The sequence below is a fragment of the Mesoplodon densirostris genome, chromosome 19 (assembly GCF_025265405.1).
Source record: "Mesoplodon densirostris isolate mMesDen1 chromosome 19, mMesDen1 primary haplotype, whole genome shotgun sequence".
Taxonomy (NCBI): Eukaryota; Metazoa; Chordata; class Mammalia; order Artiodactyla; family Ziphiidae; genus Mesoplodon; species Mesoplodon densirostris.
In genome coordinates this window covers 8341255-8366973 of record NC_082679.1, presented here as the reverse complement: position 1 = coordinate 8366973, position 25719 = coordinate 8341255, and the positions used below count along the sequence as shown (strand labels likewise).

The following is a 25719-nucleotide window of genomic DNA, read 5'->3' as shown; positions in this document are numbered from 1 at the left end:
CCACCTATCTAGGATAATTTCGTTTGCCCAAAAGGAAACCCTATACCCATTAAGCAGTTTGTCTTCGTTTCTCCTCCCCCCAGCCCCTGGCAACCACTAATTTGCTTTCTGTCTCTATGGACTTACCTTTTCTGGACATTTCTTAGAAATGGCATCATACGATATGTGACCTTTTGTGTCTGTAGATTATGATTTGTAACCTTTTGGTTTCTTTGTGAGTACTTTCTTATGCCTTCTGTCTCTTCTTGTGAGGATAGTTTCATTAAAAGTCAATAACGTGATGTATAAGTCAAGTTACTTGAGAATGTGTTGTCAAGCAAAGGGACATCACGGTCTCTGCTTTGGGGACCTTGTACCCTTCTGAGGCACCTTGATGCCTGGACTATCCATCACCTTCTGCCCAGCATCAATCCATATATTGATTACCTGTCCAGCTGAATATGTTTTATCTCCGAGATGAGGGAATAAATAGAAATTGACATTTTACCAATGGAAAAGAACAGAGAGCCCAGGATGAGAGCCAGGCAAGGTATGGACATCTGGTCTGAGGCCAAAGTGGCCAGTGGTCACATTGATGGGGAAGGGAGAGACTTAATAAACCAAGCTGGGGACCAAAAGCTAGTCATTCATTTGGAAAGAGATGAAGTGGGATCCCTACCTTACACCATATACCCCCAGATGGTTTAAGGATTCAAAGTCAGATGTAAACTGCCAATCTCAGTCTAGACTTTGGGGGAGGCCAGATTATGAAACAAGACACACACAGAGCTGCTGGGTGAGGCAGATTTGAAGGCCTTGCATATCTCAGCTCTTTTTCTCTGTCTCTGAGGCTCTGAGCAGCAGCCCTCCCTGCTTTGTCCTGGGTGGGAGGCCAACCCCTCTCCTAATAACATAATTAGCAGCTTTGGGACCATCAGAATACCTTAGCGAGAAATGGCCTTAGCTGGAGCAGCTGCTTGATCAACCAGGAGAGCTGGTGTAAGGGTGCGTGTGCACTTCACATCCTGCCTGGCTGCCCACTTTTAGCTGCTCTGCCCTGCTGTCCGGCTCAAATTCCAGCGGGCCCTTGACTCTGCTCTTTCCCCTGCACCTCCTGCCTCCTGGCCAGTCCGTCTGCAGACCCTGTTGCTTGGCCATCAAACCCAGACTCCAACCACTTTTCGCCTCTTCCCCTGCCACCATTACCACCTCTCTGGGCTCCCTGCTCCCATCCTCGCCTCCTGCAATTCTTTCTCCACTCAGCAGCCGGAGGGACCCTGTGAAAACCCAAGTCAGGTCACGTCCCTGGACTCACCCAGAATAAAAGCCCGAGTCCTCACCACGGCCCACCAGGCCCTCTGTGGCTGACCCCGATCGTCTCCTCAACCCCGCTTCACCTCCTTGCTGTTGCTCAAGCATCCCCAGCATGTTTCTGCCACAGGACCTTTGCATCTGCTGTTCCTTCTTCCTGGACCACCCTTCCCTGGGTGTCTGAATCACTCCTTCCCTTACCTCCTGCACATCAACTCAGAGTCCCCTTTCTCTATGAGGCCGCCCCGACCACTTTCACTAAAAATGCACCCGCAGCCCTCCCTGCCCCCTCCCCACAGCACCTTTCTCCCGCCTTCTTGCTTTCCTCCTCTCGGCACCATGTCTCTGTTCTCTGTTTGTCGTCTGACTCCTGCCCTAGAACGTCACCAGGAAGAGTAGGGACGTCTGTTGTCCTTGCCGCTGTCTCCCCAGCACTGTTTTGTTGAGTGGGGCAGTGGAGAGTCCTGGGAAGGGGAAACCACGTGACCTCACATCAAATGGACCTCTTTGGCCCGAGTGGGGAGCTGAGTTTAGAAGGGACCCGAGAGGAAGCTGGAGGCCGGTTAGCGACTTCCCTGCAGCCCTCCAGACGGTGAGCACAGACAGGGTTAGACGGACGTTGCTGCTTGTAAGTAAGCCCTGGAGGAGGGTGGGGGGCATTTGTTAAGAAACAGGATGAAGTGTGACATCTTGAAACCAGGACCACAAACCCATGGCTGGCTCAGGACCTGCCCACCCAGCTCCCTGGCCCTCCTGGGGTAGACCTCAGGCTCCCACTTCTCAGGACTCCCCAGTGGTTCTGCCTCAAGCATCATGTGAGAGAAATCGGGCCATGATTAGAGTTTCGCAGCATTTTCATGGACACTGGAGTTGAGGCAGTGGGGTGTCCTGGAAGGCAGTCCGAGGATTTGGTGTCCCGAAGTCTGGGTTCAAATCCCAGTGCTTCCTTTTACCACTGAATAGCTTTTTAGTTTGTGTGCTTTCGGCTGCAAGTAATAGTTTACGCTGATGAGTGATGGTGGAAACTGTCCTCTTATTTTTTATTTATTTATTTTTTTTTCTTTTTGCGGTATGCGGGCCTCTCACTGTCGTGGCCTCTCCCGTTGCGGAGCACAGGCTCCGGACGCGCAGGCCCAGCGGCCATGGCCCACGGGCCCAGCCGCTCGGCGGCATATGGGATCCTCCCAGACCGGGGCACGAACCCGTATCCCCTGCATCGGCAGGCGGACTCTCAACCACTGCGCCACCAGGGAGGCCCCTCTTATTTTTTTTAACACATTTTTTAAAAGGTACTTTTTGGGGAATTCCCTGGTGGTCCAGTGGTTAGGACTTGGAGCTTTCACTGCTGTGGCCCATGTTCAATCCCTGGTCAGGGAACAAAGATCCCACAAGCCTCGGGGCATGGCCAAAAAAACCCCCCAAAAAACAAAAAACAAATTATAAAAAAAACCAAAAGCTATTTTTGAAAAATTTGCAGCGGAGTGTCTCCATCCCATCTTTGTCCCATCTGCTGGGTCCCCCTCCTAGTTCATAAGTGGGCTTAGCGCTGTAGAGATCCTTCTGGAAGTTCTTTAGACCTAGAAAGGCATTTAGGATATATAGTCTTTTTTTTTAAGTAGATGTATAGTTGATTTACTAGAATATATATTCTTGTATCTCCTCCCCACTGTCTTTAAGCAGATGGTAACGTTTTATACACTGTTCTGCATTTTACTTTCACACAGAACAATAGTCTTGGAGAACTTTCTCTGTCAGTACATGGAGAACATCCTTGTTCCTTTTTAAAAAATAACATCTTTATTAACATAATTCACATACCATGAAATTCACCCATCTAAAGTGTACAATTCAGCACTTCCTAGTATATTCACAGGTTATATATTCAAGATTATATAATGTGCAACTATCACCACTACCTAGTTTCAGAACATTTTTATCACCCCCCCAAAAAAAATTTTGTGCCCAAGAACAGCCACTTCAAATTCCTCCCTCTCCACAGCTTCTGGCAACCACTAATCTTTCTGTCTCTGTGGATTTGTCTATTCTGGACAGTTCATAAAATGGGATCATACAATATATGGTCCTTTGTGTCTGGCTTCTTTCACTCAGCATGATGCTTTCAAGGATCATCCATGTTGTACTGTGGTATATCAGTACCTCATTCCTTTTGATGTCTGAGTAATATCCCACCAAATTGAGAGACCACGTTTTGTGGATCCGTGCATCCGTTGGTGGACATTTGGGTTATTTCAACCTTTTGGCTATTACGAATAATGCTGCTATGGACATTTGTATACAGGTTTTTGTGTGAATGCATATATTCATTTCTCTTGGGTATATATGTAGGAGTGAAATTGCTGGGTCACATGGTAACAGTGTTTAACTGTTTGGGGAGTTTCCCAGACTACTTTCTACTGAGGCCCTGCCATTTTCCATTCCCACCAGCAGTGTACGAGTGTTCTGATTTCTACACATCCTCACCAGCACTCATTATTGTCTGTCTTTTTGATTGTAGCCATCCTAGTGGGTGAAGCAGTCTCCACTTGTGGGGGTTTTTTGGGGTTTTTTTTTTTTGATTTTTTTTTTTTGTGGTACACGGGCCTCTCACTGTTGTGGCCTCTCCCGTTGCGGAGCACAGGCTCTGGACGCACAGGTGCGGCGGCCATGGCTCCCAGGCCCAGCCGCTCCGCGGCATGTGGGGTCTTCCCGGACCGGGGCACGAACCAGTGTCCCATGCATCAGCAGGCAGACTCTCAACCACTGGGATGTTGAGCATCTCTTCATGGGCTTGTTGGCCATTTGTATTCTTTAAAAACAATTTTTTTTAAATTTTACGTTGGAGTATAGTTGATTTACAATGTTGTGTTAATTTCAGGTATACAGCAAAGTGATTCAGTTATATATGTACATATATGTATTGTTTTTCAGATTCTTTTCCCATATAGGTGGCCATTTGTATTCTTCATTCTTTTTTACAGCTGCATGGTATTCCCATTTAGATGGACCCAGTTTATTTAACCTGTTTTCCACTGATGGCCAGTGGATTACTTCCGATATCTCGCTGGTAGACACACACCTTGCCCTAAAAACCTCCTAAATGTATAATTTTGGATATATCAGGTTGTACCTGTAGGATCAGGCCATGAGTGAAATCTCCGGGTAAAGGGTAAATAAATGTGCTATAATCTTGACCAATATTTCCCTGTACAGTTGATTCTCATTCCCACATGCCATATTTGTGAATTCATCTACCTGCTAAAATTTCTTTGTAACCCCTAGATCAGCACACCGGGTGCTTTCCCAGTCATTTACAGACATGTGCAGAGCAAGTGAAAAATTTGAGTTGTCCTGTGTGCCTGTTCCCAGCTGAGATCAACCAGGGCGACCCTCTGTCTTCTTGTTTCAGCTCTTACTGTAGCCAAGTGGCTTTTTCTTGGTCTGTTTAGTGCCACGTTTTTCACATTTTGGGGCTTTTTGTTGCTGGTTTAGCTGTTTAAAATGCCCCGCAAACATTGTGCTGAAGTGTTGGCTAGTGTTCCTAAGTTCCAGAAGGCTGTGATGTGTCTCAGATGAGCTTTGTTCAGGTGTGAGTTACAGCGCCGTTGGTTATGGGTTTACTGCGAATGAATCAGCCGTATATATTAAATCAGGCGTCTTTAAACAGAAACACACGTAAAAACAAGGTTATGTATTGATCAGTTGATGAAAATGTTGGGACCAGAGGCTCATAAGAACGTGTATTTCCCCCAGGAGCAATGGTTCCTTATTCTCTAATTCAGTGTTTGTGGCAACTTTGTAGAACATAACTACCACGAATAACAAGAATTGATTGTGTAGGGGTTTTTTTGTTTTTTGTTTTTTTAAGCTGTGCTTTACTGGGATACAAATTAAGTATAATAAAAGGCACAAACCTTAAGTGCACTGCTTGATGAATTTTGGCAAATATTACCTATGTAACCATCACCCAGATCTAGCTACAGACCATTTCCATCATCCCAGAAGATTTCCTCGTGGACCTTCCTAGTCAGTACTTAGCCCTCTCCCCCTCCTGCTGCTCACTTAAGGCAATCACACCTCCGATTTTTTTCCCCATCAGTTTCACTAGAACTTTACTTCAAGGGGATCGCACAGTGAATGGTCTTTTGTGTCTGGCTTCCTTTCCTCAGCATGGTGGATTTGAGATTCATCCATGACCTTGCCTGTATCAGTAGTTTATTCCCTTTCATTATTAAGCTGTATTCAAGTGCGTGGATATAACATAGTTTGTTTCTCCATCTACCAGTCGATGGACACTCTGCTGTTTCCAATTTGGGGCTTTTGTGAATAATGCTGCTATGAAAATTTCTGTACAAATGTTTTTGTAGACATACTTTTCACATCCGTTAAGTCAGTACCTTGGAGTGGAATTTCTGGGTCATAGAGTAGGTGTATGTTTAACCTTACTTAATTCAGGCTTTTAGTTCTCTTCTGGAACAAAACATCTAGTTGAAGGCCATTCCAGGGATATTTGGCAGCTCAGTATTGCCAGGATGTTGGGTCTGTCTCTGATTCACTGGGCCTTCCCCCTCAGGAGTGCAAAATGGCTGCTGTAGCACTGGCCATTGTCACCATGCTTCACATCATTCTCTCAAGCAGGAAAGAGTAGGGGCAAATAATCTTCCCAATGTAAGGCTCTGTCTTTTTTATCCAAATGTAAAAATCTTCCCATGTCCACACTTGGCTGCAAAGGAGGCTGAGAAAGGAAGTTTCTGGCGAAGAGGCAAAAGGCCTATACTCACTGTGAGTTGTCCTCTTAGGAGGGTACATTGCTGAATGGAACCAAATCCAAGTTCTGTTTAAAAGGATATCAGACTGAGACTGGCTGTTGGACCCTCCTGAGCCTCGGAGAGGACCCTGTGAGACCACATTGTCAGGGGCCTGGACACTGGCTAGGAACTGGTGGCTTATGTTCTATACAAGAGCAAGAGCCCCAGAAGGAAAACTAAAGAGACAAAAGCTTCTAGAGCAGTGGTCCTTGGACCAGCAGCATCAGCATCACCTGGGAACTTGTTAGAAATGCAAATTTTCAGCACCACCCCCCCGCCCCTGCCCCCAACCTGCTGATTCTGAAGTCCATTCTTTCATTCTTTATTTTAAAAGCCTTCCAGGTGATTCTGGTGCCTGCCCACGTTTAGGAACAAGTGGTCTAAAGCATGTGTGGAATGTTGTAGGGGCTTTTCTTTCCCCTTTGCTTCTCTTAACTCCATTTTTTCCTGAACTTGAAGTGTTCTCTTTTGCTTGACGCCCTGGCAGCCCTGTGTCTGGTCAGTGTAATCGCTGCTTTTGTTCCCTTCACCCCACCCTGTTACCTGTTTCACTCCTCGGAATTTCCCCCCTGTTTTTTATACACTAGTATTAAGAAAAGATTCAAAAATCTTTGCAGATGCCTGATTTTCTTGGCAAGTCTGTGGCTTTATAGCTTCATTTAGAACAGCGGTGAATGGCAAAAAGGGAAAAGAGAGAACATACCAAACATTTCTAGTGTGTGACTACCTGTGTAAACAAGGCTTTTAGGAGCTAGACACCAGTTGCTTTATGAGCAATCCAAGTTTTATAGGGCACGCTTTTATGTTGTTAAACTAATTCAGTGATTTTAGAACTCTAAAGGTCACTGAACATAAAGGTGGTGTCGATTTTAATTGCTCTCCAAATAGCTCTTTCTTTCTCTCTCCCCAAAAGTCTGGGTGGATGGATAGATGAAGAGAGATGGTGAGGCCTGGATCTGGGCAGGAATAGTAGTCATGGAGAGGAGGAGATAAAGTGGAGAGATTTGGGAGGTGGAATGGGTAAGACTTGGGTGAGGGACTTTCCTGGTGGCACAGTGGTTAAGAATCCACCTGCCAATGCAGGGAACATGGGTTCAATCCCCGGTCCGGGAAGATCCCACATGCTGCGGAGCAGCTAAACCCGTACGCCACAACTAATGAGCCTGTGCTCTAGAGCCCGTGAGCCACAACTACTGAGCCTGCATGCCACAACTACTGAAGCCCATGCACCTAGAGCCCGTGCCCCGCAACAAGAGAAGCCACCGCAGTGAGAAGCACGTGCACCACAACAAAGAATAGCCCCCGTCGCCGCAACTAGAGAATGCCTGCATGCAGCAATGAAGACCCAATGCAGCCAAAAATAAATGAATTAATTAAAAAAAAAAGAGTTGGGTGAGTCAGAGGTGTGAGGTCAAAGTTGGTACTTAGTCTCTAGAGAGGGCTGTATCAGCTAGCTGCTGCCACATAACAAATAACCCCCAACTTTAGAGGCTGTTCTGGTTACTGTTGCTGTTTAACAAATTACCCCAAAATGTAGCAACTTAATGGAACAATTGTATTATGCTCACAGGTTTTATGGGCCAAGAATTTGACATGGAATTTGACATAGTGGGTCTCTGCTCCATGATGTCTGCGGTCTTGGCTGGGAAGACTCGCAGGCTGGGGGCTGAGGGCTTGTTCATATGCCATGCATGGCACCTGGGCTGGGATGACTTGAAGATAAGACCATCAACCAGAGCATCTACTCATGGTCTCTCCATGTGTCTAGCTTAGGCTTCCCCATAGCATGGTGGCCTCAGAGCGGTAAGAATTCTATTAACGTGGCTTAGGGCTTCCAGGGTAAATGTCCTGGTGGACATGGCAGAAACTGAATTGACTTTTATGACCTAGCTTCAGAAGTCACATAGTGGCACTTCTGTTGCACTGTCCTGGTTGAAGTAGTCACAAAGTTTCCTCAATTCAAGGGGACTGGCAAGATCACACTTTGGTAGATCATGGGAGGTTGTAGACATTATTTCAGCCATCTTTGGAAAACACAATGCGCCACAGTGGGTTAAAACAAAACTGTGGTTCTAATGGTTAGAATTTGGCCTTGGGTACCTCTGGTTACTTCTGTCTTACCTGGGTGTGGTCAGCTGTAGGTCAGCTAGGCAGCTCTGCTTCTAGGGCTTGGCTGGCTGTGAGCTGGGATGATAGAGGTGATGGGCATGTGTCTCTTGTCCTCCAAAAGGCTAGCCTGGACTTTGTCCCATGGCAGCTGGGCAAAGAGTAGGCTCAGAAACGCACACCATCACTTCCACCACATTCTGTTGGCCAAGGCAAGTCAAAAGGCCAGCCCAAGTTCAAGGGTTGGATAATAAATAGGAGGAGCTGTAAACAGTGGGACTAGGGAGAAGAAGAGTTTTTGGCCCCAGTGGTCTTTTTTCCAGATCCCCTTACCATCAGCCCTCTCCCATTTTGCTGGGCCTCTCTTCTCAATCAGCGGATTCACAGAGTACAGTCCTTGACCCACGGAAGGCTTTGAGAGTCCTTGTGATGGACTGCAAAGATGTCTAGAAATGCCAACTCGTTTGTGTCAGGTTGTGTTTGACTGCAACTAACGGAAAACCCAACAGTGGCTTAAACTGTAAGGATTAAGAAGTCTGGAGGCAGGCAACCCATGAGGAGTTGTTAAGAACCTAGTCTTTTTCTCTCCTCATCAGTTATCCTCTCTTAGGTAGGCTTATCAGCCTCAGATTTATTGCCTCATGATTGCAAAATAGCTGCCACAGCTCCAGTCTTCTCAACTGTATTCAAAGCTGGAAGCAGGAAGCAAAAGACTTTCTCCCTAGAGAAGCTCTGTCTTTATATTCTGGAAGAAAAACTTTCCCAAATTCTGTCTTCCCCAAAAGATTCATTGAGCAGAACCCAACTCTGTACACTTTGGCTTTTACTTATTTGCAAAACTATGGCTAGCCTAGCTGCTAGGAAGCCTGGGAAAGTGAATGGCTGATAAAGGGGAGAGCAGTGCCACTGGCCTCATCCAATTATTTTAAAGCTATTTTGGCCACAACCCACAGTAGGAAATACGTACACACAGAGACACACAAAATTGAAACGAGTATCACAAACTGATCCTTTTGCTTACCCTGTGTGATGCCTTTTAATATTTCCTATTCTATCCCATTCCATTTGACCCTATACTCTTTAACTTAAAAAAAAATTCCTTGTCGCAACCTGCTAATTTGATTTCACAACCCTCAAAGGCATGACCCATAGTTTGAAAAAGACTGACTGACTCAGAACAGCGTTTGTTTACATCTTGGAATTGGCAGGGGTTACCCCGAGCAGAGTCAGGCTTCTGTGAGCAAGGCGAGGAGGGGTGGGGAAATGGTGTTTGGAAAAGCAACAGCTAGACTTTGCCACATCCTCTTCTCCACCTATCACTTCCCATCAGCAAATGGTAGTGTTCCGTGGACTTTCATTTTTATGACTTGCAAATAACCTGAGGGTTACTAGCATTAAATTAAATCTAAATTAAAATTAGCCTGTTTCTGGAGCTTCGCGGGGACTTTTAATTCTGTATCCTGCTCAGCAGCCTGGCTTCTGCACAACTCCTGATGACAACGCAAAACTCCGATGGCATTCCAAGTGCCGGAGGAATTCACACGATTTTCTGGAAGGACACTTTGTCATTGTTGCATCATGGCTGTTCTCTTGAACTGGTTGTGGTTTCGCAAGCCCAGCTTTTCCTGCTTTTTATAGCCCAGTGGTGGAGAATGAGGTTCTTCAGAATCACAGGGTCTGAGTTCAAGTTCTGGCCTCACAGTGTGGTTTGGGGCAAGTGTCCTGACCCCTGGGAGCCTCAGTTTCCTGCGCTGTGGGAAATGTTCCTCCTGCGTCCCCGGGGACTGGGAGGAATCAATAGGTGTGGGGTTAGCACAGGGCCTGATACCAAGGAAGCACTGGGGCAGGGTAGGCTCTTCCTAGATGTATCAGTCAGCTTCGGCTGAGTGATTTGCAGCAATGAGTGAGCCCTAGATCTCAGTGGCTGACAGCAGCAAAGGCTCCTCTCTCGCTCGTGTGTCTGAGCTTCGTGCATTGGCTGTGGCTCCATCCGTGTATCCATTGTCATGCCAGGACTTGGGCAGAACCATGCGATGGCTTTTAAAGCTTCTGCTCTGAAGGAGCACAAGACGTCCACTCCCCTGTGCGTAATTTGGGGTTGCAGCTTTGCATGCTAATTGTGTGTCCCCCACCTCCCCTGGTCACTTTTTCAAAAGCTTTTTGAGTATGTGTGTGTCGAGCAAGGAGAGGGGCGTCTAATGTCACCCCTGGTTGAGAACCACTAGTCCTGATCTTGCCCAAAGTCAAGGACTGGGTCTGCTTTTGTTCGTTATGGTATCCTCAGCTCTCCCCCATGCTGGACACAGAGCGGGCAATTAGTAATTTTCTCACCAGGCTGCTCTTTGAACGAATGATTGGGTTTGTTTAACCCCCTGTGCAAATTCATTTGTTCACCCCACAAATATTTAGTGACCCCCTACCATGTGCCATGCTCTGTTCAGGCTCTGGGTGTCCCACAGGGAACAAAACAGACAAAAATCCCTGTCCTTGGGGGAGGTTGACATTTTGGTGGGGGAGACAGACAATAAAAAATCAGAGAGACGTATGATTTTTTGATGTTCAAGTATTTTCAAAATAAAAAATTTTCATTTTGGAAAACTGCAAATGTGCACAAAGTAGAATAGTAAAACATGGACCCCATCAACCAACTCTTTGCCAATTTTCAGTTTTCCACCACTCTGACAGACCAGCGCTGTCCAAGAGAGCTTTCTGCCACCATGGGAATATTCTAGATCTGCGGTGTCCTGTGCGGTAGCCACCAGCCACGTGTGGCTGTCAAGCCCACGAAATGTCGCCACTGTGACCGCGAACTAAATGTTTAATTTCCTTTACACTTTTAAGGTAAATCTTTTTTATTTAAAACTTTCACATTCCTCATTGTCCCCTTTTTTTCCCATTTGTTTATTGCGGTAAAATATACATAACACAACCTACCATCTCAGCCATTTCGAAGTGTACAATTCAGCGACAGTAAGTGCGTTTGCATAGTTGTGCAACCTTCACCCCCATCCTTCTCCAGAACCTGTAGCATCTTGCAGAACTGAAACTCTGCACCCACTAAACAATAACTCCCGGTTTCTCCTCCCCTGCCCCCAGTCCCTGGCAACTGCCATTCTACTTCCTGTCTCTCCGTCATAAGTGGCATCAGATGGTATCTTTGTCTTTTTGTCACTGGCTCACTTCACCTAGCTTAAGGTCATCCATGCCGTTGCCTGTATCAGAATTTCCTCCCTGAATGATATTCCATTGTAAATAGACACCACATTTGGCTTATCCATTCATCTGTTGATGGACACTTGGGTTGTTTCTACCTTTTGGCTCTTGTGAATAGTGTTGCTGTGATCGTGGGTGTATAAATCTGTCTTCAAGACCCTGCTTTCAATTCTTTTGTGTATATAGCCAGAAGTGGACTTGCTGGGTCATATGCTAATTCTATTTTTAATTTTTTGAGGAACCGCCAAAGTGTTTTTCACAGCAGCTGCAACATTTTACATTTCCACTAACTAACAGAGCACCAGGGTTCCAGTTTCTCCAGGTCCTCGGCAAGACTTGTTAATTTTTGGTTTTTTGATAGTAGCCCTTCTAAAGGGGGTGGGGCGGCATCTGTGGTTTTGATTGCATTTCCCTAATGATTGGTGGTGTGGATCATCTTTTCCTGTGCTTATGGCCATTTGTATATCTTCTTTGGACAAATAACTACTCAAGTCATTTGCCCTAATTTTATTTCATTAGCTTGAACTTAAATGCGCGTAGTCACACATGGCTAGTGGCTTCCGTATTGGACAGCGCAGGTCAGTATGCCCTTGACCTCCCAGAACTGGATTATTTTGCAGTAAATCACAGACATTTGATCATTTCACCCCTATGTATTTTAGGATGTATTTCTAAAAGGTAAGAACTCTAAAGGAAAAAAAGCAGAAAAACAAAAACACTATGCCATTGTTATACCTAGAATCTTAATCACAATTTCTTAGTATCATCAGATATCCAGACAGCATTCAAATTCTGTCTTTCCACTCTTAGTGGGTTCATTTGTGTCTTTCAAGGCTCCCTCTGTCTGCCGGGTTGAGAGCTGCAGGCTCCTGGGTAGCCCTGTGCATGAGTGGGTAGGGGGCACGTATCACTGGTTGTGTGTGGCCCATGGTTTCCCATTCACCACTCTATTTAGCCTCATTTATCTCACCTGACAAATGGGGTAACAACAGGGGTTTGGAAGGACCCAAGGAGACCTGGTACCTGGCAGTTTAAGTCGGACCACGTGCATAATCAAATGATATGTAAACCCTTCCATATGGTAACTCCATTTTTAGTTTTTTAAGGAGCCTCCATGCTGTTCTCCATATTGGCTGCACCAACTTCCATTCCCACCAACAGTGTAGGAAGGTTCCCTTTTCTCCACACTGTCTCCAGCATTTATTATTTGTAGACTTTTTGATGATGGCATTCTGACTGGTGTGAGGTGATACCTCATTGTAGTTTTGATTTGCATTTCTCTGATAATTAGCAATGTTGAGCATCTTTTCATGTGCCTGTTGGCCATTTGTATGTCTTCTTTGGAGAAATGACTATTTAGGTGTTCTGCCCACTTTTTGATTGGGTTGTTTGTTTTGTTGTTATTGAGTTGTATGAGCTGTTTGTATATTTTGGAAATTAAGCCCTTGTCAGTCACATCATTTGCAAGTATCTTCTCCCAGGCTATAGGTTGTCTTTTCCTTTTGTTTATGGTTTCCTTTACTGTGCAAAAGCATATAAGTTTGATTAGGTCCCATTTGTTTATTTTTGCTTTCATTTCTATTGCCTTGGGTGTAAACCCTTCAAAATGTGCTCAAGGGCCAAATGTGACAAAAGGCACCAGGTGGAAAAGCTGGGGCCTGGGGACTTTTGTCCAACCTGACTGTGCTGTGGCCAGAAAGCTTTGGGAGTTGCCACACTAGGTAAGATTCACAATGGCAGCTAAAATGATTGTGTAACAGTATCTATCGCTTACAAAATACTTTACTACACCTGAGGATTAAAGGCCTAAGAGCCTCTCCACTGCCATACGTGAAAATAAGGACTATGATTGTGCCCATTTTACAGATGAGGGCACTGAAGCGTAGAGCGGTGAAGTCACTTGCCCGACTTCAGCCCATGTGTGGGGAAGTGGAGATTTGAACTGCTGACTCCAACCCCAAACTGTAACCCCATGCTGGGCCTCTTGGCATCAACCTGATAGGCGACATAGATGCCAACCCTGGCACCTGAACGGGGGACCCATCTCAGAGGAACCCCGGACCTGCTGATCATTGACAAATGGTTTTCTTTTTATTATGGAAACTTTCGAGAAGATGTAAATTAACTAGAATGGAGTACTGAAGCCCCCAGGTAGCCATCATCCAGCTCTAACAGTTACCAAGATTTGCCATGTCTGTTAGCTCTCCTCCCCCACTACAACTCTATGCTGATTATTTATTTTGTACAGTTTTGTTTTTTTGTTTGTTTGGTTTTTTTTTGTGGTACGTGGGCCTCTCACTGTTGTGGCCTCTCCGGTTGCGGAGCACAGGCTCCGGACGCGCAGGCTCAGCGGCCATGGCTCACAGGCCTAGCCACTCCGCGGTATGTAGGATCTTCCCAGACCGGGGCACGAACCCGCGTCCCCTGCATCGACAGGTGGACTCTCAACCACTGCGCCACCGGGGAAGCCCTGTTTTGTACAGTTTTTTAAAGGTAAAATTAACATGCGTTGAATTGACATGTGTTGGCATACACAAATCTGAGCTGTGAATTTTTAAACCCCCATGTAACGGACACCCCATCACCATGCAGAACCTTGCCCTCTCCCCGGAAAGTCCCCCTCGTCCATTGCTCTGCTGTTACCATCTGAATGAGAACACGTGGATAACAGATTCTCACAGGCTGGAGCCTCCCACTGGACATTCACCCGCAGATCCCATTTGGAGAGCCCTGTTCAGGAGACACCCACCTCCTGGCTCTACTTCTGGTCCGATGTTTACAGAACTTGGGCCACACCCAAAGCTTGGGGCATGGAGGAGGGGAGAACCCACATGGAGCTGGAGGCGCTCACAAAGCTACCTTGGGTGCTTGTGATCACCCTGGTCCAGGGCAGTGCACCTGGAATCTAGATGGGCCAGGATCCCGTGTTCCAGGGTCTTGTGACAGATGCTTTCTAGATCTTTCCAGGGCCTGGGGCTCTCCATAAAAAGGAGAAGCAGCTCCCGTTCCTGCTCTCTCTTCCATCTGCTCGCTTTATCGCTTTTTTGGATCTGAGCTATCCCAGGCATTCACAAAATGCTAACAAAGGCTGTCACCCAGCTTCGTCTTATCTTGACGCTGTGGCGTGTTGGCTTCACATTTAAAAGAGAAACAATATGACGAGATGGCTTCACATTTAAAAGAGAAACAATATGACGAGAGGACCGTCTGTGGGATAGTGGTTAAGGGCGGGGACTCTGGAGTCAGCTGACCTTGGCTCAGACCCCAGCCTGACCACTGACCACTGGAGGGATATAGGGCGTATGGCTCACCCGTTCTGAGCCTCGCCTTCCTCATCTGTGGAATGGGGCTGCGAAAAGCACCTGCTTCATAGGGATTCAAAGACGGTGAACAGGCTGATACGTGCAGAGTACTTCAAACCAGCAGCCATCATCATCATCATCACAGCCACCATCATTACTGTCATCAGGTCAATCCTTGTTATTCCATATTTGTGAATCCGCCTGTTTGCTAACATTGTTAACCCCCAAATCAGTACTCACGGCGCTTTCCTGGTCACTTGCAGACGTGTGCAGAGCCGTGAGTCTCTCTCGAGTCTCCCGATGCACGTGCTACCAGCTGAGGTTGAACGCGGCGACCCTCTGCCTCTCTGTTCAGCTCGAGAGCTATAAACAAGCATCCTCTTTAGCGCCCTGTTGTTTTGCACTTTTGTGCTTTTTGTGGGTGGTTTTGCTGTTAACGACGGCCCCTCCCATGTAGGGCTGAAGGGCCACCCAGTGTCCATAAGCACAGGAAGGCTGTGATGTGCTCTGGAGAGATCGCGCGTGTGAGGTGACCTGCCCTCAGGCATGAGTTACAGCGCTGTGGGCCTTGAGCTCAGTGTGAGCGAATCAACCATTTATATTAAACAGGGTGTCTTTATTTTTTTTTATTATTTTTTAAATAAATTTATTTATTATTTATGGCTGAGTTGGGTCTTCGTTGCTGTGCGCGGGATTTCTCTAGTTGTGACGAGCAGGGGCTACTCTCGTGGTGCGCGGGCTTCTCATTGCGGTGGCTTCTCCTGTTGCGGAGCACGGGCTCTAGGCGCGCAGGCTCAGTAGTTGTAGCGCACGGGCTCTGTTGCTCCACGGCATGTGGGATCTTCCCGGACCAGGGCTCCAACCCGTGTCCCCTGCATTGGCAAGCGGACTCTCAATCACTGCGCCACCAGGGAAGTCCCAAACAAGGTGTCTTTAAACAGAAACACACATAAACCAAGGGGATATATTGATGGGTTGATGAGAATGGGACCAGAGGCTGGCAGGAAGCTAACCCTGTCTTTCCCCAGGGGCTGCGGCTCAGTGGCCATAATCGCAAATTCACGGTGACCTTATAGGACATAAGCACCTCAGATGATGAGACCTGACTGTATTTTGCTAGATTGAAGTGCTGATGGATTATATCATATAATGTTATATACTATTGCATGATGTATGTGTGTGTGTGCATATATATATATATATGTACACACACTGTATGTAGATATAGTGCAGTGTGTCTGCATATATATATATGTGATAATGTACAGTGTTGTTTCCTGTGGTTTTAAACTTGTATTTGACCTCTCGTCTCTCTGGCTACATCTTTCTCCTTTTCACTGACTGTCTCGCTCACAGCCTCTCTCTCATTCTCTCTCCACAGCTGGCCCCCGAAAGGACGCTCCCCACATCCCCAGCTGGGGGCCCTGCGTAGACCTGGAGTGGACGCCCCCTCCTTCCCTTCATGATTCGTTTGTAGCGCAGGTAACCAGCCAAGCATCCCGCTCATTCCCGGAGGGGCCGTGGTCTCCCGTCCACCTCCCCGGAAGGGACGTTCCTTCTTGGAAGAGCCTGGCTCAGGCAAATCCTTCAGCCCCACCCTCTCCAGCCTGGGCCCCCTGGGTCATTCGGGCCATTCCCCCCCAACCTCCATGCCATCTGCAGGCAGGATCTCCCTCCCCGCTTTCCGTCTTCTCCAGATTCTCCGCAGATCCTGCCTTGTCATTCCCTGGCCAGGCCTTGCCCACCTTAGGCTGGTTGGGAAGGCAGGGGCTTGTAGGCCACAGAGCTGGTGACATGGGAAGACAGGGGGTGTGGGCGGAGATATGAAGCCAGAGAGAGTGTGTTATCTTGCCGCACGGATGCAGCAAGAGCCTTGGAAGGGCCTCTCTGGGGACAGTCCCCGGGGCCAGCTCTAGAGGCAAGGGTGATGGGTGTGTGAGGCTCCGGGGCCATGTGTTTCTGTTCTAGACTGGGCTTGTTAACCCAGGGCCCGTGAAGTGTGTACGTGTGTGCATACGTGTGTGTGTGTGTCCCATGACACACTTCCCCCTGGGAAAGAACGTGTAACATTTCTGGCCCACATGCATGTTTCTGGCAAGAGGGTCTTTTGTTTTCATCAGACTCTCCAGGGTACTGTTCAGAGAAGCCCCTGAACTAATCATGTGGGGTCCCTCCCTGAGATTCTTTATGTCACAGAGCCGTCGAGGGTAATAGGGGCAGTAGCGGTGATCAGGAAGTTCAGAGAATGCTATTGGGGGTTAGGGGTGGTGACCCAGCTGAGGGGGGGCACGACAGTCACCATGTCCTCAGTGAGTTCGGGACCATCCCCCTCCCCCTACCAAGAAGAAAAAGAGAGGGTAACAACTCCATGGCCCTGGACTGGGATTGTGTGTGATTTCTCATCGTGTTCTGTCTGCGTGGTTGGGAGGGAAGGATGCGTGGGCTGATGGAAGGATAGGCAGATGGGGACTTCCCTGGCGGTCCAGTGGTTAGGACTCAGTGCTTTCCCTGCCCAGGCCCGGGTTCAGTCCCTGATCGGAGAACTGAGATCCCGCAAGACTCTCAGTGCGGCCCAAAAAAGTAAAAAGGAGGAGCGGATGGAAGGACGGGTCAGTTTGTGTGTTTGGAAGACAAGAAAGATGGGTGGTTGGGTGGAAGTTTGTAAAGATGGGTGCATGGAAGCTTGGTAGGATGTCTGGAGCAGTGGTGGTTGGCGCGGGGGTGGATGGGCAAACAGAGAACTTGTTTTCTCACTTGTAAAATGGGGCACACGGCATCCCTTTCCCATGGGGGCTGAACAAGCTAACATTTGTGAAACGCTTGGGACAGTGCCTGGCACATGGTAAGCAGGAGACAAATGTTAGCCGTCCTCATCCTCATCATTCTGACAGGCTCGGCCCGGCTGTGGCGGTTCCTCTGACTCAGAGCGCCCGCCCTCCGGGTCCCTCTCCCTCTCTGTTCCTTTCCTTGAGAACCACGCTGCATGTGTCTTCCAGGGGGACCCAGAGCCTGGGCCCCTTCACGCCGCCTCCCCTCAGCCTCCTTCCCTCCACCCAGTCACGTGTAGGACAGGAGCACAGGCTTGGGGCTGGACTTCCGGGTTCAGGGCTGGCTCTGCCACCTGCTAGCTGGGAGACAGAGAACCATGGTCTCAGCTCTTCCTTTTACTCATCTGCAAAGCGGGGGTGGCAGGACCCACCTCTGCCGACCCACCTCGAGGGATCCTGTGGGGATTAAATGAGTTACATGTGTGTGAAGCACTTAGCACGGGGCCTGCATGTGATCAGGACTCAGTCTGGGTTGATGTCATCACCATGGTCATCAGATGCTGGGGAGAGAGAGGGAGGAGGAAAAGGCAGCTGTCTGTCTCTGATCAGGAGGTTCTGGTACGGAGGGCACCTGCCCCACCCCTACCCGTGCCCCTAGACTTAAGGGGACAGAAACCCTGACCCCTCAGGGGTCTTGGCCCCAGGGAATGGTCCTTGCAGGGAGGGTCCTGGCACGCTGCCGACATCTAACTTGTCTCCCTCGCCCTCTTCCCGCCCCGCCCCGTCCAGTGGCGATGGATGATGAGGATGGGAGATGCTTACTAGACGTGATTTGGTGAGTAATGGGCTCCCCACCCCACCCCACCCTCCCCCACCCTCTCCCTCCCCTCCCCTGTCCCTCATCGCCTCAAATGTCTCTCCCCTTCTCTCTTTCAGTGACCCTCAGGCCCTCAATGACTTCTTACATGGATCTGAGAAGGTGAGTGCTGGGGCAGGGAGAAGCATCCCCAGGGCAGGGGCCTGTGGAATTGGGAGCTGAGAGACACTCCCCGCTGATGCAGTAGACATCTGCTGCTTGCCTTCCATGAGCCAGGCCCCAGGGTTATGGCAGAGAGTGAAAGAGATGGCAAATCCCTGCCCTCACTCCATACACATTTCCTTGGTAAACAAAGCAACCGAGAGCTAATAAAGGTGATGGTGGAAAGCACCACGCAGAGCAGCATAAGAAATAATAATGTCACTTGCACAACAAAAGAGGTTTAAAAGAAAATGAATGGGAGGCGGAAGCAGGGGCTTCTCTAGCTGGTGTGAACCTGAAGGATCAAAGGGAGGTGCCCATGGCGCTCTGGGCAGGGGAAGGACAGGTAGGAAGGTTGGAAAGTTTGAGAAAGAAGGCCAGTGGGGCCGGAATGAAGGGGAAACTTGAAGGTGGTAACACTGGAGTGGACAAAAATCACCGGGTCGTGAAGGGCTTGGAGGACCTTGATCGAGGAGTTCAGACTTTATTCTGAACGTGACAGGCAGTTCTGACGGGTTATTAAGCAGGAGAATGCCACATTCCGTTTGCACTCCAGAGAATGGAACAAAGTGGGGGAGAGTGGATGTCTGTTGAGCCGTGAGGAGCTGTATCAGTCACCTACAGCTGCATAACAAGTTATCCCATCACTTAGTGACTTAAAACAACATTTGTTAGAGCTCTGTTTCTGAGGGTCAGGAACTGGGGAGTGCTTAGCTGGGTGTCTAGCTCAGTGTCTCCCCTGAGTAGCAATCAGGATGTTGCCTGGAGCCGCTGTCATCTGAGGGCTTGTCTGGGGCTGGAGGATGTGCTTCCACAATGACTCACTGCCGTGGCTGTTGGCTGGAGGCCTCAGCTCCTCACCATGTGGGCCTCCCCATAGGATTGCTTGGGTGTCCTCACAGCATGGCAGCTGGTTCCCCCAGAGCAGGTGACCCAAGGGAGAGAGCCAGGAGGAAGCTCAGTGCCTTTTATGACCTAGTCTCCAAAGTCGCACACTGTCACTTCCGTCATACTGCATTTACTAGAAGCGAGTCACTAAGCCCGCCCACGCTCATAGGGAGGGAACGGAGCTCTGCTCAAGAGGGGACGTGTCAAATAATCTGTGGAGCGGAGGCGAGTGCGGAGCAGAAGTTGGTGGCCTGGGCCCCAGGGCAGGCACGGGAGGAGGTACCAGGCGCTGGCTCTGGGATCTGTCTGGGAGGCAGAATCACTAGACTTGCTGGTGGCTTAGATGGTGAGGAAGAAGGAGCATCCAGAATGCCTCTTGGACTTGACCTGAGCGGCCAATTGGGTGGTGGTACCGTTCTCTGAGACTGGGAGTTAGAGGTGGATTCCAGAAGTCCAAGGGCGGCTATTGGATATACCAGTCTGGGGTTCGGGAAGAAGATCAGCTGGACAGAGAAACTGGGGAGGCTTGGCTGTGGACAGCCATTCATTGGGCGCTTGGGCCTGTTCTAGACATTGCCTATGTCTGCGGGAACGAGACAGGTCCCTGTGCTCCCAGACACGGGAACACACGCACGTTAGGCGCCCGGGTGGCAGGGCGTGCCGGGTGCTTGGGCTGGGCAGTGGAAGGAGCGACTTAGTAGGAAGGGACGGACAGTTGTCGGGAGACAAATGTGACAGGCCCTGCCAGATGTGTTACCAAAGACGCTTGAGCAAAGCCACGGAGGCAGGATTCTAGAGTTCCAGGCAGGCATGTCAGGAGAGGCTCGGACTCTGCTGGGGTTGCCTCGCGTTTTAATCTTGCAGCCAAGCCCTTTCTTTGGGGCGACTTTTCTGGAGGCGGAGTTCCTGTACCCCTCGAATCTCCCCCCCAACCCCCCCACCTCGTCTTTGTCTTTTTGTCCCATGTAACCCTAAATTGGTTTTTGTTCTAGAGGTGGGCCGGCCCACTGCCCAGCTGACCTTTGACCTTGGGTGGGGGCGGGTCTTGTTGCAGCTTGACAGTGATGACCTCCTGGATAACCCCGGGGAGGCCCAAAGTGCCTTCTATGAAGGTCCTGGGGTAAGTGGCCCGGGGGCTCGGGGAAGGCCGTGGGCTCCAGGCATCACCCAAGTCGCCTGTGGTGGCAGCCAGTGGGGGAGGGGAGAAGGGGTCACACTCGTCCCCTGAGGCACTTTGCCGGGAGGGGGGCAGGGGGCAGTCACTGAGGAGCAGTGTGGGGTGGAGGTGAGGCCGGAGCTGCTGGACCCCCAGCTGTGCCCTCCGGCCCCTCAGAGAAGGAGGTGCGGTCCTGAGTCTCTGGCCTTGGAGGGCAGCTGCTACAGAGCTGGTACAGAGGCAGAGGCTGGCTCTGGAGTTCACAGTGGGCAGGGCGGGGGGGCTGGGGGGTCCTGTCCCGGCCCAGCCATGGGTGGGGTGACCTGGGGGAAGGGGATCGACTGTTGTGGACCTCAGTGTCCACCTGGAAGATGAAGGCAGGGGTGATGAGCAAAGCCCAGAGTGGGGAACATAGTGGACTTTTATTGAGCACCTACTGTGTGCCGGGCCCATTACTCAATGCCAGTCGTCCCTCCCTCTTCTTCCTCTTCTGTGGCCTCTCCCCTCCCCGCTTCGCTCCCCATCCCTCCCCCTCCTTTTTCTTCCTCCCCCCTCTTCTCTCTCCCTCCCACTCCCCCCTCCTCCCTCTTCATTAACATAACTATCAGTTACCAAATACCTATCATATGCCAGGCCCTTTACAGTAATTTTCATTTAGTCCTCACAACAACCACAAATAATTTATCTGGCATAATATAAATGACTAAATCCAGAACCCAACAAATACACGTTATGTTCGTGTTATTACATTTACAGACCAGTAACAATGTGCATTATTCTTACCCGTGCCTTCCTCTTAATGCCCATCACGTCCCTGGTCAGGTTCTCAGCACCTCCTGTACGTGACGTCAGTGAACGTCACGACTGTCCTAGGAGGCGGGTTTGGTTATGGCCATTTAGCGGTTAGGAACTCAGGACTGCCTGGTCCTTGGTTGGGGGCTGAGCCGGAGCCCCATCCTGCCAGGCACTGCCCTCTACTCAGCAGCAGGGTGACCCCTTTCCCCGGTCTGGGAGGCAAGGAGGGAGCAGTGCCCACTTCACTGAGCCGTTATTAACGACAACATGGACAGTAATAATGACGGTAACAACGATAGATGATGTTTCTCGCATGCCAGCCAAGAGCCACGTACTGCTCTGAGCCCTCCACTAGGATTAACTCAGAATCTTTCAAACTACAGGTGGTGTTTTTTTTTGTTTTTGTTTTTTTTTTAAAGAAGATGTTGGGGGTAGGAGTTTTTATTTATTTATTTATTTATTTTTGCTGTGTTGCATCTTCGTTTCTGTGCGAGGGCTTTCTCTAGTTGTGGCAAGCGGGGGCCACTCTTCATCGCGGTGCGTGGGCCTCTCACTATCGTGGCCTCTTGTTGCGGAGCACAGGCTCCAGACGCGCAGGCTCAGTAGTCGTGGCTCACGGGCCCAGTTGCTCCGCGGCATATGGGATCCTCCCAGACCAGGGCTCGAACCCGTGTCCCCTGCATTAGCAGGCAGACTCTCAACCACTGCGCCACCAGGGAAGCCCCGGTGTTTTTTTTTTTTATTTTATTTATTTTATTTATTTATTTTTGGCTGCGTTGGGTCTTCATTGCTGTGCGTGGGCCTTCTCTAGTTGCGGTGAGTGGGGGCTACTCTTCATTGCAGTGCACGGGCTTCTCGTTGCAGTGGCTTCTCTTGTTGCAGAGCATGGGCTCTAGGCGTGCGGGCTTCAGTAGTTGTGGCTTGCGGGCTCTAGAGCGCAGGCTCACTAGTGGCGCATGGGCTTAGTTGCTCCGTGGCATGTGGGATCTTCCCAGACCAGGGCTCGAACCCGTGTCCCCTGCATTGGCAGGCGGATTCTTAACCACTGTGCCACCAGGGAAGCCACCGAACTACAGGTTTTGATCCATTACCTGGTCAAGTATCAGTGGGTTTTCCATGCCCTTGGCATAATTATTACTTGTGGAATATTTGCTCCAAAATGCATGTATTGATTACACACTCGTGTCCTGGATTGCCATCCCGGAAAGCATTTAAGAAACATCAGGTTCGGGACTTCCTTGGTGGTGCAGTGGTTGGGAGTCTGCCTGCCGATGCAGGGCCCTGGTCTGGGAAGATCCCACATGTCGCAGAGCGGCTGGGCCCGTGCGCCACAACTGCTGAGCCTGTGTGCCACAGCTGCTGGAGCCTGCCCATCTAGAGCCTGCGCTCTGCAACAGGAGAAGCCACTGCAATGAGAAGCCCCGCGCACCGCAACGAAAACCCAACGCAGCAAGCAAGCAAACAAACAATCAATCAATCAGGCTCACATTGCACTGGGCACCAAGTAAGGCTCCCATCTGGTAGCTCCTGCCGCTGCTGCCTTTAACAGAACCACGATCTTTTATCTGAAACCTTTGGGGCCAGGCTTGTTTTGGAATTCAGGGTTTTTCAGATACTGGAAAGGTGATGCAGAATATGTGTGTGCTGCATGTAACAACACACTCACTTTTCTGTGGTCAAACTTAAGGTGAGTCCCGTTACATGGATGAATTATGCCTTTCCCTCAGAGCATCACCTGAGTTCTGTTCAGGATTTACAGCCTAAAGTTAGCAAAACATTTGTGGTTTTCAGAGCCTTTCGGGTTTTGGAATTGCAGATAAGTATTACGGGCCTGTATGGCTGTTTAGAAAATGGTTTTTATTACATTCTGCTGATGTGTACAGATGGGGAAACAGGCTGGATTAAGCAAGCACCAGGTTGCCCAGCCCAACCCTGGCAAAGCTGGCATTTGAACCCAGGTCCAGCCACTTCTAGGTGGAAGGTTCTTCCTATCCCTGCCGCCATGACTCCCAGTGCCCTTTGCTTCCGCGGTGCCGAGCCCGGCCCCTTGCTAACCTCGGCTCTCTCCTTCACACCTTACCTGCCTCCAGCTCCACGTGCAAGAAGCTTCCGGCAACCACTTGAACCCAGAGCCCAGTCAGCCAGCCCCCAGCGTGGACCTCGACTTCCTAGAAGATGATATCCTGGGCTCGCCGGCGGCGGGGGGCGGGGGCGGCGGGGGCGCCGACCAGCCCTGTGACATCCTCCAGCAGAGCCTCCAGGAGGCCAACATCACCGAGCAGACACTTGAAGCCGAGGCCGAGCTCGACCTGGGCCCCTTCCAGCTGCCCACCCTGCAGCCTGCGGATGGCGGGGCCGGCCCAGCGGGGACCGGAGGGGCTGCCGCCGTGGCCACGGGGCCCCAGGCCCTCTTCCCAGGTGGGGCTGACCTGCTGGGGCTGCAGGCCCCACCCACCGTGCTGACCCACCAGGCCCTGGTGCCGCCCCAGGACGTGGTCAGCAAAGCCCTCAGTGTCCAGCCCTTCCTGCAGCCCGTGGGCCTGGGCAACGTGACCCTGCAGCCCATCCCAGGCCTTCAGGGCCTGCCCAACGGCAGCCCCGGGGGCGCCGCGGCGGCTACTCTCGGCCTGGCTCCCATCCAGGTGGTGGGCCAGCCCGTCATGGCACTCAACCCGCCCACCTCCCAGCTCCTGGCCAAGCAGGTGCCCGTCAGCGGTTATCTGGCCTCGGCAGCTGGCCCTTCAGAGCCAGTGACCCTGGCATCGGCCGGCGTCTCGCCGCAGGGGGCTGGCCTGGTCATCCAGAAGAACCTCCCTGCCGCTGTGGCCACCACACTCAATGGGAACTCGGTGTTCGGAGGGGCGGGAGCCGCCACGGCCGCAGCCAGCGGGGCGCCCTCGGGACAGCCGCTGGCGGTGGCCCCGGGCCTCGGCACGTCGCCTCTGGTTCCGGCGCCCAACGTGATCCTGCACCGCACGCCCACGCCCATCCAGCCCAAGCCTGCCGGCGTGCTGCCCCCCAAGCTCTACCAGCTGACACCCAAGCCGTTCGCCCCCGCGGGCGCCACGCTCACCATCCAGGGCGAGGCAGGGGGCCTCCCACAGCAGCCCAAGGCCCCCCAGAACCTGACTTTCATGGCGGCGGGCAAGGCCGGCCAGAACGTGGTGCTGTCGGGCTTCCCGGCGCCCGCCCTGCAGGCGAACGTCTTCAAGCAGCCTCCCGCCACCACCACGGGCGCGGCCCCGCCACAGCCCCCCGGGGCCTTGAGCAAGCCCATGAGCGTGCACCTCCTGAATCAAGGCAGCAGCATCGTCATCCCTGCCCAGCACATGCTGCCGGGCCAGAACCAGTTCTTGCTGCCCGGCACGTCGGCAGTCCAGCTCCCCCAGCCGCTCTCGGCCCTGCCGGCCAACGTGGGCGGGCAGATCCTGGCGGCCGCAGCCCCCCACGCAGGCGGACAGCTCATCGCCAACCCCATCCTCACCAACCAGAACCTGGCGGGCCCGCTGAGCCTGGGCCCTGTGCTGGCCCCCCACTCCGGGGCCCACAGCGCAGCCCACATCCTCTCGGCGGCCCCCATCCAGGTGGGCCAGCCAGCACTCTTCCAGATGCCCGTGTCGCTGGCTGCGGGCAGCTTGCCCACACAGAGCCAGCCGGCACCCACCGGCCCCACCGCCACTACCGTCCTCCAGGGGGTCACTCTGCCCCCCAGCGCCGTGGCTATGCTCAACGCCCCCGACGGTCTGGTGCAGCCCGCCACCCCTGCCACCGCCGCTGCCGGGGAGGCCGCGCCTGTCCTCGCAGTGCAGACGCCCCAGGCGTCCCCCGCGGTCAGCACGCCGCTGCCTTTGGGCCTCCAGCAGCCGCAGGCACAGCAACAGCAGCAGCCTACACAGGGCCCCGCCCCGCAGGCCGCCCCAGCTCAGGCCTCCACCCCCCAGCCCAGCCCAGGCCTGGCGTCCAGCCCGGAGAAGATTGTCCTGGGGCAGCCGCCCTCTGCCGCCACCACGGCCATCCTTACTCAGGACTCCCTACAGATGTTCCTGCCCCAGGTAACCAGGGCTGCCGGGCAGGGGAGGGGACGGCAAGGGCAAAGGCAGGGGCAGGGGGTCTGCATGGAGAGGGGCCAAGAGCTGGAACCGAGTGTGGTTGAAGCAGCGGGTGGGAGGGTCCTGTGGGTTAGGGAGAGCGTCTCAGACACGGCCCCCCTGCTCCAGGTCCCCGAGGAGGAGGCCTGAGGGTGACAGGGCTAACTGACACAGAGACAGACAGACAAGGAGAGTGACTGGCTGACAGACTGCCCACTTGCTGGAGGGTTGGAGAGGGGTCACACAGAGAGAGTGGCTGAGACATGGACGGACAGACGGGGCAGGAGAGA

At 51.2% G+C, this 25719-nt stretch overlaps 1 protein-coding gene across 7 annotated transcripts in view; it reads left to right on the top strand.

Annotated features, from left to right (window-relative positions):
• Window positions 1-25719, top strand: part of BICRA (BRD4 interacting chromatin remodeling complex associated protein) — a 76244-nt gene that overhangs the window by 35456 nt on the left and 15069 nt on the right. For 2 of the 7 annotated variants that reach the window (XM_060084623.1, XM_060084625.1), the window contains exons 2-6: window positions 16098-16198; window positions 18274-18319; window positions 18421-18463; window positions 20445-20510; window positions 23432-25393. In XM_060084623.1, the coding sequence (XP_059940606.1) occupies window positions 18279-18319; window positions 18421-18463; window positions 20445-20510; window positions 23432-25393 (2112 nt within the window). In that variant the 5' untranslated portion in view covers window positions 16098-16198; window positions 18274-18278. Of the gene's footprint in view, window positions 1-10967; window positions 11043-16097; window positions 16199-18273; window positions 18320-18420; window positions 18464-20444; window positions 20511-21596; window positions 21725-23431; window positions 25394-25719 lie in introns of those variants that run through there. The other 5 variants (XM_060084624.1, XM_060084627.1, XM_060084626.1 and 2 more) reach the window with 5 other exon arrangements.